At 37.6% G+C, this 11,876-nt stretch overlaps 1 protein-coding gene across 1 annotated transcript; it reads right to left on the reverse strand.

The window, feature by feature from the left end:
- Nucleotides 1-1,099: 1,099 nt before the first annotated feature.
- On the reverse strand, nucleotides 1,100-5,805 carry LOC123500404. Its single transcript, XM_045249124.1, has 2 exons — nucleotides 5,658-5,805; nucleotides 1,100-2,478 (listed from the first exon to the last, which is right to left on the reverse strand). The coding sequence occupies exons 1-2, from the start codon at nucleotides 5,688-5,690 to the stop codon at nucleotides 1,600-1,602; spliced, it is 912 nt and encodes a 303-aa protein (XP_045105059.1). The 5' UTR covers nucleotides 5,691-5,805; the 3' UTR covers nucleotides 1,100-1,599.
- Between the last annotated feature and the right edge of the window lie 6,071 nt (nucleotides 5,806-11,876).

Raw genomic sequence — 11,876 nt, forward strand, 5'->3', positions numbered from 1 at the left:
ACACTTCTGTTTATTGTGCTTGCCTAAATGTCTCTTTTACTTAAGTACCTTAAATAGGGTTGTGCAAGAAATGCCAGTATTACAAGTGCACATTACAAGTGCCAATACAGATTGTTACACCTTATCATTGTGAATATTTCTATTCCTAGACACACCTTCCATACTTGAATATCAACATTCTTCAAATCAGTGAATCTTAAGTGACATTGTTAGTTTAGGATAAGTTAGGTCATTGGAAATTATTCCACAAATCAATGTATCTTAAGTGACATTGTTAGTTTAGTATAAGTTAGGTCATTGGAAATTATTCTTCAAATCAATGTATCTTAAGTGACATTAATAGTTTAGGAAGTTGGGTCACTTAAGGTTGCTAGGTTGAAGTTAACAATGCAATTTGTTTGCTGACACAACAGTTGCTGCTTCGTTTCCTCATCTGTGGTGGGTGTGGTACATCCATCATGTCAGCAGCAACAGACAACAAAAGGAAGTGGTGGTATATGCGACTACACGTGCGTGGGTCATATGCTGTTTGTTTACATCGGGTGAAGTGTAGTGAGTGGACAGAGACTATTATTGACTATGTTCACCTTCAAATATAACTGAATTTCATATATTGTTTACCTTATTAATACATAAATGCCTCAGACATGTTTATTTGTTCAAATCATCGTAACTGGATTAGTTTCAGTCCATAAGTTTCACCAGTATGTTGCGGTTGGCACCCCTGCGCTAAGTCGAGCTAATGATGAGGGGTTACCGAGCCATAACTTTGCCACCTATGTCGCATCATAGATACTAGTTAACTCTTAATTTAGATTAGCGAGAGTTCCAGTTTGTTAGTGGTAAGAGTGGAATAGAGAAAATTATATAATAACAAGGTTAAGGTTTTGTTAAATGTAGGCAGAGAGGAGAAGGGTGAACCAACGACAACGATTCAGTGTGTACATAAGTCACTTATTGGAAAATAAGTACTGGTATTATTATAACTTGAATCTCGAACGCAACAAAAAAAAAAAAAAATAAATAAATAAAAATACATTTATTCATTCATTATTGGATAGTCTATATAAGGCGAAGGACAAGAAACATATTTTCAAAATGAATGATTACCAATTTATTATGATATACTTACGATACAGGCTTTTTCACTCTTTTCTCTTTAATAGCCCCTAAGTTATAAGACTATCTACCCGAAGCCCCAGTAATCTGACATAGAACGCAATGTTAATTTAGTGATTGACACTATCTCAATATAATATGGTAGTAAAAAGGATGTTATTAGATCATCTAAGTATCCTTGAAAAAAAATATTACAGAATGTTAAGTTAGTGACTGACACTAACTCAATATGCAATGGTACCGCATATATTATTATATCAGCACCAGATTAAGAAGCCCTTCTATAGAAAATTGGCATTTGGTGAGTGGAAAAACGGAAAACTAATGCTGACATAACGGTGACTAAGAAAATGACATATTAATAAATCATCTTCAAGAAAGATACTAATATATTATTGCATTAGACCAAGGGAAAAAAAATGTACAAAAAAGAGTAGCTGGATTTAGGGAGGTTTTTTTTTCGCTATATCAATAACTATGTTAAGGATAATAGGGACACTGTTCAGGGAGGACACATAAAGGAGCGCTAGGATTTGTGTTGAAGACCTTACCGTCAGGACACATTTCAAGGATGCCCTGCTGCCCCACTCCCTTACACACAAAGTAACCAGACTGACATGTAGTGCATTGTGCATAAAATCCACCACCAGGGCAAGTCATAGAGTCCTTACATCCACCTGAAACATTTGTGGTGGTTGTGGTGGAGGTTAATGGGGTTGTGGTGGACGATCCTGGAGGTTCGGGTGACACAATGTTACCAGTTCCATCATCACACAACGGCCTGCACTGCGCGTCTGGAGTACATCGGCCAAGAGTGATATCAAAGATTTCATTATCTTTACAGGAAAAGTGGACGTCTTCACTGGGCACTCCTTCTTCCTCGCAGATATAGAACGCGGTGCAATTAGTAGGGTCAGGTGCCTGGTACACACCCTCGTAGCAGTAAGGTCTGCATAGCTCAGTGCAACACTGAGATTTATCGTTCACACAAAATTTGCCATTGAAATACGGTGCGTCAGCCTCGCAGCGTTTTGAATCCCCAACAACTTGACCTGCCAGACAAACCCAATACACGCTGCAGTCATAGGGATCAGAGATGAGGTCAACTTGCTCAGTGCATGTCAGGTGGCAGTCAGGTGGAACACAGCTGGCTGTGCATGTGTTACCAGGTGAACAAATCCCTAAATCTGGATCAAAAATGTTACCAGGATCACATGGGAGAGATGACTGAGTGGGAATATGGCCGGGCATGCAAATGTAATATTTGGTGCAATTTTTGGGATCTTCCACGTGGTCACCAGGATCCTTCCCTTTACAGCTCGGTTCACAGATTGTCAGTACCAGAGGGAGAAAGCACCCCTGCGGAAGATCATTTAGGTGTTAGATTTTGATTTTGACAGGCTTGCAGATATATTGATGACATTTTTTTTTCTTTGTTTTCAAGTCCCGGAATCATGTAACTAAATTTTTATCCTACTTAAATGAGCAGGACCAAAACATAAAATTAACCTCGGAGACTGAACAAAACAAGACTTAAAAAAAAAAAAAAAAGGGAAAGGCTTGGACTCAATGTCTATCGTCAGCTTCCTAGACATGAGTATAAATATAAACGTCATTATATATATATATATATATATATATATATATATATATATATATATATATATATATATATATATATATATATATGTGTGTGTGTGTGTGTGTGTGTGTGTGTGTGTGTGTGTGTGTCCATGTCATTCGTGCCATTAAACAAAACGAAAAAGAATGGTTTGGCCTGTCGACTGCATAAGGAAGACTTTTTTTCATTTATACCATGTGGGCTTTTTACGGGAATTTATGGGCTAAAGGGAATACTTTTTGGGGTACCTCCTATCTTAAAGCCCACCCACTAGGAAACATTGCCTTTGGCCATTCCTTAGCTGCGGCTGAAGAGAATGTATCATCAGTTTCACCAAGTGACTGCCGCGGATTAGGATTGAACTCATGCCATTACGGCTGCGAGGCGGTCCTTTTACTACTGAGCTACCCAGCCCTGAAAAACTAAACTGAGAAACTCGAACTATTTATAGGGTGATCCATATCATGGGCGTGGACACGAATGGCTAATTAAAAAGGTTTACTAACCAGACTGTTACTGTAGACCCTACTATTATTCTCAAAACTTGTGCTTCCGTGCTTGCACCTTGCCTGGCCTATATCTTTCAACTATGTCTATCGACTTCCAGCTTTCCTTCTTGCTGGAAGTTTACCCACATTCAGCCTGCTCCTAAAAAGGGTGATCGATCTAATACCTCAAACTACCGTCCTATAGCTTTAACCTTTTGCTTGTCTATTTTATTTTTTTTTTTTAATTCATCCTCAATAGGAACTTTCTTAAACATATGTAACTTCACAATCTTCTGTCTGATCGCCACCATGGCTTCCGTCGAGGTCGCTCAACTGAATCTTGGTCATCCTCTTTTGAAAATTTCTGTGAAACTTTTACTGTCACTTTAGAGATATCAAAACCTTTTGATAGAGTCTGGCACAAAGCTTTGATTTCCAAACAGCCCTCCTACTGTTTCTATCGTTCTCTTTCCAATTTTGTTTGAAGTTTCCTTTCCGACCGTTCTATTGAAACCGTGGGAGAACCTCCTTACGGCGGTTAAAAGTTTTTGAATTGCGGGTTCGAGCTCGATGATCGGCTATCCTTATTGTTTCTTAAGTGCAACTCTGAAAATTAAGCTACCTCCAGACCTGTGTTATGATTATAAAATCTTACTTAAAGAAATAGAGATGCAAGAAGCCATCATGCTTACACCAAACTGCTTACTTTGTGTCAGCTAGTATCAGATTATTGAATGGACGTTGGCACATTGTTTCACTATAAGGTAATATTTATATAAGGCCTTTAAATCTATTGGTTTAGAATGTCTTGTACCTCAGTGAATACGCCGTATGTAATTTCTTCTTGTTGACACATATAACAAGTTCTTAGGTGAATGCATAATAATAATGGTGTTATTACAATTATTATTTTATATCGTTATCATTATTATTATTATTATTATTATTATTATTATTATCATTATTATTACTTCCATACATAATCCCATTTTCTATGTCTACTGAATCTTATCCTAAAGCTTCTTAACGAATTAGCAATAAGAATTACTGAATCCGTTTCATTCACGCACTACTCCATTTTAAAACAAATTCATTCCTATGTCTTTTTCTTTCTTATTTTTTTCTTTCATATTTGGACCCGTCATTACTTTATCTGTTTTGATAACCGATCCCAAGAATGTCCTTTACGTCCCCATTTTTATGGCCTTATTCCACTCAATGACCTACATCAGGTCCCTTCTAAGGAATATAATGCTAACATCTTGAGTCTTTTTCTGTAGGAAATAATATATATACCTTTAATTTTCCTTCTGGACATTTCTTTTCAGTAGTCCTAAAATCAATCCCAGTGATTTCACTTATCTTATTTCTGGTCTCTATACATTTGTTATCGTAAATTAATGAAAGCTAAATGAAAGTTAAGAAGGTTAGTGGAGCTTCGTGGTTGACCGTATACCTACTTTGCAGGTTTCTTCTACCTAAACTAATTACCTTGCATTTTTTTAATACTAAAATGCATATATCTATGGCTATTTGTACACCCTATATGAATCTATCTGGCATTCAGTCTTAATTAATGAATCTACCTATCTTCGTGTCGTCTGCAAATTTGCTAATGTCATTACTTATTCCACTATCCAAGTCATCAATGTATATGTATTACAATGGAGAATGGCTCTAAAATTGATCGCAGTGGCACCCCACTAGTCTGATTGGCCACACTCAAATTGTTGTAGAGACGCTTCTTACAACTCTGACTCTTACCTTATTATTATTTTTTTTTTTACTGGAAAAAGCTCAACAAGTTCATAAAGGATGACGTACCCTTCATAAAGCCATACTATGACTAATTTACCACACTACCTTTGTCTAGTTGTTTCCTTATATTCATCATCATTATTGACTTCAGTATTTTACCGACAATTAAAGTCAAGCTTACATGTCTATAATTAGATGTTAAAACTTTTACCAACAATTAAAGTTAAACTCAAGAGTCTATAATTAGATTTTATAAATTTTATTTATTTCTTAAAGATTGTTACTACATTAGTCTGTCTTCACATGGCCGATATCTCTTGAGTTTATTGATTTCCTGAAGACTAGTAACCCGTTTACATTCTTGCACTGTTGGATGTATTTCCTCTGGTCCTTTCTTAGCCTATTTATGCACTGTTTTATTACTTCCTTAGTTATGGAAATATTTGTCTAAGGCCAACTTTAAATTGGGTTTAAAGAAGAAATCTAATAACATGTAAAAGTAAGGCAGTTGGAAGAATTAATATGTATGTATGTTAATAATTTTCCACGCTGGATGAAAAGTGACATGGGACTGATTCAGTCAGGCCACTACTTGGGAGAATCACAGTGTGTTATGATACCTGAGGAGAGAAGAGGGTTAATAAGGAGATATGTGCATAAAGCTAACTTACCATGAACGTTAGTAATAGGAAGAGTTTGCACATGGTGAAGATGGAACCTAACTGACACAGGTAACGAAGGAATGGGAGAGGCAGTAATGTGTCCTCAGTACCGTTTCCCTTTCTTTTATTCCCCTAATCTTATCTAATGAGAGGAAGTGGAGTTACGTGTTCTTATGAGAAATCGGCAATTGCACTTGGCTGGGAACGATACAGGTGTGTGTGTGTGTGTGTGTGTGTGTGTGTGTGTGTGTGTGTGTGTGTGTGTTTTTTTTTTAAGATTACTATTTTATTGCAGCCATACATCTTGATTTCACATATTGCACAGCACTTGTGTATTAACAAGAAATACTTCTTATATATATAATATCCCAATGTGTCATGAATCGTCAACAGTATATAATAATGGCACTTTTCCCTGTAAAAATAAGAGAGAGACACTTATCGCTCACGAAAAAGCGGACAAGTGGTGAGAAATGGTGACGTAGTACTATATGTGACGTAGTAACAAGCTCCTCCACCCACATAGCCGCTCCCCCTGCTCCTACCCTCCCTCTCTTCCATCCTCCTCCCCATATTTCGCTCACTTCCTCCCCTACCCTCCCTTCCCCTCGCCGTCTAGGTATTCCCCTATTTCCTCTCTCTCTCTCTCTCTCTCTCTCTCTCTCTCTCTCTCCTAACTCGAATTACTTGTGCCACTACTGCCTGGAATGCCCTGCTGTGGGAGACCTGCTCCCACGCGGACAGCCTCTCCTCCAAGTGTGCCAATACCTGCTGCAAGGTGACCACCTGGACCTCATATTAGCCCAGCACCCACAGTTTGGCGGCTGTTAGCAATCAGCCGGTTCCTGAATGTATTGGTACGGCAATAAACCAAAACGCTTACCATGTTGTTTGGCTCGCGCATCAACTATTTATGAAAATTCCACAATTCGCTTTTTTGTGTTTGGAGTGCCTAGTTGTCTGGCCTACCAAAAAGGTATAAAGCGTCGGAATGGTTGGTAGCCCCGCATAGCTGTGGTTGGTAAGCGTGTGAGTGAAAACCTGGTGAAAACGTAAACAATTACGTTCGATCAGCTGATAACATGTCTCAAGGAAGCAATGCTGCCAGGTGCAGGGTAATTACCATGTTTTAGGGTAATCTGAGCGCTACCAGGGTAACAGGGTAGAAAATGAAAAAGACGATTTTTGGGTAATTTCGTCACTTTAAACTGTAAACTCTCTGAGACAGCCATTTTGTTGTGTGTGTGAGAAAGAGAGAGGGGAGGGTCGGGTACCGCGTACTGTTGTTCGTTCAAAGTTCGTCAAGAACGTGTAAAGTATGTATCAACCTGTACTGGACGTGTACTATACGAGACCGGCGGCGTCGCTTGCCTAGCCAGCATGCCAGAGTTGCCAGGTCATGTCATATATGGCATTTTGTGACAAATTGGGCATCATATTTTAGAAATTACAGATAAACAATAAAATCTGCCTAATTTCTTGCGGAAGAAAACTATAAAAAAGCTCCGTTAAATAATGTTGAATACCATGAACATGACTGAGTGCCTAGCAACCTCTGCTAGGTGCCGGCGAGCATGTGGGCTTATGAGGCAGTCAGTAATTACTCAGCGACGCGTGTTACTGCGGCGTGTAGAGCGACTGCCCGCGGATTGTTTTTTTTTTTTTTTACGTAGGAAGAGGGCAAAAAAGAAAGTTAGAAAAAAGCCCACTTGAGCGCTGGCTCTCCAAAGAGTAGAAAAAGTGCCAAAACGTACTGAGTACTGACGTGCTACAACCATGGATTCTCCGTAAACTACATCCCCAGCCAAACGCAAGCGTTCACCCTACACGCAAAAGTATAGTGAAAAGTGGGAAGATGATGCGAACTTCAAGGGCTGGTTGAGTAAAAGCAGTAAAGGTGTGCTTTTTTTTTATCACTGCAAAGTCTGCAATTATGATGGAAAAGCAAGTAAATCAGAAATTGAAAGACATGCGGGAACAACGAAGCATGTGAATAATGTGAAAACCCTGAAAAACACAAGGAGCATATTGGACATGCCATCCGTTAGTGGAAACAGCAAGAAAGAAAAACTGGTGAAAGAAGGCGAAATACGGTTAGCGGCTGTTGTCAGTGAGCTGAATCTTCCCTCTTCAGCCGTTGATCGTCTCCTTCCTGTGATAAAGGCAATGTGTCCAGATTCAGAAATAGCAAAAAAAAAAAAAAAAAAATGGTGGAAAGACAAAATGCTCAGCAATTGCGAAGAATGTATTAGGTAAGAAGGAGCATGATGATTTGCTTGATCTACTAAGGAACAACTGTTTTTCTTTGTTAGTGGATGAATCAACTGACCGTGGCTGCATTAAACATCTAGCTCTTGTAGCCAGAGTGGTAACTGTGAAAGGTGTGAAGGATATTTTTTTTAACACTTGTTCCTTTGGAAAGTGCCACTGCATCCAGCCTTCATGAACACATAAAGTCTGTGTTCAGAGAAGCTGCCATACCATATAAGGAACACATGATTGGATTCGCTGCTGATGGTGCCAATGCGATGATGGGGGTAAATAATTCCTTTTCAACTCTCCTTAAACAAGATATTCCAAATTTGTTTGTGATGAAATGCATTTGTCACTCTTTTCATCTCTGTGCTTCGTACGCTTGCAAAAAGTTACCTAGGTCAGTTGAGGATCTGGCACGTGACATACACAATTACTTCTTATCTCCTAAGCAGTCCATGGCTTTCAAGAAGTTTCAGGAATTCGCTGATGTGAAACCCCACAAGATTCTACATCCATCCCAAACACGATGGCTATCGCTGCACAGTGTAGTGAAAAGACTTCTAGAACAACTCCCAGCTTTGAAGCTGTTTTTTGCTCAAGCGCTGATGGAGGATCGACTGCAAGCATCTCAGCCCATCTTACAAAAACTTAATGATCCTCTAAATAAACTATATCTAGAATTTCTAGATTATGTATTGCCCTTCTTGAATGATCTTAACAAAAAAATGCAAGCCGAGGATCCAAAGATTTATGCTCTTAGCAGTAGAGTCTCTGCAGTCTTAGCAACTATACTCGAGTGTTACCTGAAGCCAGGCTACTTAAAGTCAACAGCACTAGCAAACGTGAAAACCAGAGACCCGGCTAATTTTCTTCCCTTAGAAGATATGTACTTGGGTGGTCGAGTAAATGCATCACTACACTCGTGCCATGGTATCGAGAAACAGGATCTTACAAACTTCAGGTTAAGATGTCTTGATTTTTATATTGAGAGTGCACCACAGCTTCTACACATATTTTATCTGACTGATCCATTACTTGAATATCTCAAAGCATTGGATCCTCAGTGTATTTTGAAGAAAACCGTCCCATCCATTGCCCCATTAGCATCACAATTTCCAAATCTTGTCCCTGAGAATGACTTGAACACCATTGATAATGAGTGGCGTTTGCTACGGAACACATAAATTAATGTTCAGAGCGACAGTAGTGTTTGGAACTTTTGGATGGAAGTAAAGAAAGTTAAAAAAAGGTGATGACACACCCTTGTTTCCAAAGGTGGGAAACTTCATGACGAACTTGCTATGCTTGCCTCATTCAAGCGCTAGTGTCGAGAGAGTTTTTTTCTCAAATAAATCTTTTGAAAACAAAAACAAGAAATTCACTTAACACACACACATTAATTGGAATGAATTTGAAAATTCAACATCAGACAATTTCAAAATTACATCAACACACGTGAACCTGATGACGGAACGCATATACGACCAGCAGGAGTAATCATTATGGACACTGGCAACACGAGTAAATAGCATTGCAAGTACACGTGAGTATAATTTTGTATCACTGTATATATTATGCTGATATCTCTTACATATATATGCGTATAAATCATCTTTAAACAATAGGTTAGTAGTAATTAGGGTAATCTTAAAGCAAACAGGGTAATGTTAAGGGTGAATTTAGGGTAAAGTTGGCAACTCGACCTGGCAGCACTGCAAGGAAGAGAGAAGTCCACGTCGCTAACCAGCGATCAGAAAAGCACGCTGGTTGATCTAATCAACCAATTCAACGTTGTGCTTGAAAAAAGTGGTAATTATTCCATGATAGTAAAGAAACAGGAAGTTTGGGAGACAATTACCAAGAAATTCAATGTCATCCCTTCGCTGAGAAAAAAAAAAATTACTACAGCTGAAGAGAGCCTGGGGATACATCAGAAATAAGTAAGTAATTATAATATACATTATACAGTAGTCATTAGACACTAGTTAGCACATCAGAAGATATTCACAGATGTATTTCACATTACTGAATGTATACTATAAACTAACCTAACCAACCAAACAATAATCTAACCAACCAAACCCGTATGAGTGCTCTGGCAGTAGAGCGAAACAATTAGTTGATGAAGGAACAAATCGTAAAAATATACAGCTGTTGGTTAAGACTTAGCTTTTAAACCTTGGCTCACAAAATAACTTGCTTAATGAAGAGTTCTTTTAAAAGCAAAGATACCCTAACCTAACATGACATAGGGAATATAGAGAAAAGTGTATATGCACACACACACATATATATATATATATATATATATATATATATATATATATATATATATATATATATATATATATATATATATATATATATATATATATATATATATATATATACACACACACACACACACACACACACACACACACACACACACACACACACACACACACATTTCAGATTTCTTTCTTTGAAGGTGGAATATGCAACATACACTAAGAAAAAGTTTGCAACTGGAGGTGGTCCTCCACCTTCACCACCCAAATTAAGTCCTTTGTTGGAGGCAACAGCAAATCTGATTTCTGAGGAACTTGAATTGGCAGAGTTCCAGTATGACAGTTCCTGTCGTGATGTGCCTCTGCCAACAAATCCACCATTACCTGAGGCACCCAAACCACCGTCACCTCAGCCACCCAAATCACCGTCACCTCAGCCTTTACATCCATCGTCACCTTTACTGGTCTTACATGAAGAAGATTATGGTAAGCACATATATATATATATATATATATATATATATATATATATATATATATATATATATATATATATATATATATATATATATATATATATATATATATATATATATATATATATATATATATATATATATATATATATATATATATATATATATATATATATATATATATATATATATATATATATATATATATATATATATATATATATTTTTTTTTTTTTTTTTTTTTTTTTGAGGGACAGGAGCACGAGGGTGAAAATGGTTCAGAGCATCCAAGGCTAAGGATGACACTGCATCCTAAAGCTTGTTTAGATTACACTAGTTTTTAACTTTTATTTCCAAATAAGTAATTTATGGATTTTGTTTGATCTTTCAGAGTGGATAGAAGATGGCCCTCCCCCCGTGGAAGCAGTGCCACTGCCACCACCATCTACAATGGGTAGCTGCAGTGCAGAACCAGCTATCCCAGGTCCTTCTAAGAAAGCAGACTGTGGGCAGCAAAAGACTATACCAAATACGTCTGCCAATAGAAAGAGGAAAAGGGTGCAAGAGAGAGATAATGTGTTTAACTCCATTAGAGAAGAAAACTCAAATTTGAAGAAAAGATCCCTTCAAATAATGGAGGAAAAACATGTTAAAGAACTGGAAGTTCTTGATAGTGTTCAAAATATGTGCAACACTGTTAATCAGTTTTTTCAAAACTCATCACTGACTATGATCAGATTTTCAAAAAGTAGACACACACACACACACACACACACACACACACACACACACACACACACACACACACACACACACACACACACACACACACACACACACACACACACACACACACACACACACACACACACACACACACACACACACACACACACACACACACACACACACACACACACACACACACACACACACACACACACACACACACACACACACACACACACACACACACACACACACACACACACACACACAAGATAATAATTAGCATTAAAAGTAGATGGTTAAGTTTATTCATTCTTACATAGGTTAAGTTTATTTATCCTTACAAATTTTGTACTTTGCAATACTTACATTATACACCATAAGATCTTATATATAATTTCATTTTCTTTACCTTTTGGAACCTTATATATATATTTTATTTAAACTTAGTGTTAATCCTAGCAAGCAAGAAGTAGAAAAGAAAAAGTATTATTACA

This window comes from Portunus trituberculatus, unplaced genomic scaffold, assembly GCF_017591435.1.
Source record: "Portunus trituberculatus isolate SZX2019 unplaced genomic scaffold, ASM1759143v1 PGA_scaffold_222__1_contigs__length_73640, whole genome shotgun sequence".
Taxonomy (NCBI): domain Eukaryota; kingdom Metazoa; phylum Arthropoda; class Malacostraca; order Decapoda; family Portunidae; genus Portunus; species Portunus trituberculatus.

Bases quoted from the DNA above. Each gene is read 5' to 3' on its own strand.
- LOC123500404 (XM_045249124.1), bottom strand. From the start codon at position 5,690: ATGTGCAAACTCTTCCTATTACTAACGTTCATG. The intron at 2,479-5,657 runs GTAAGTTAGCTT...GATCTTCCGCAG, and splicing joins TCCTATTACTAACGTTCATG to GGGTGCTTTCTCCCTCTGGT.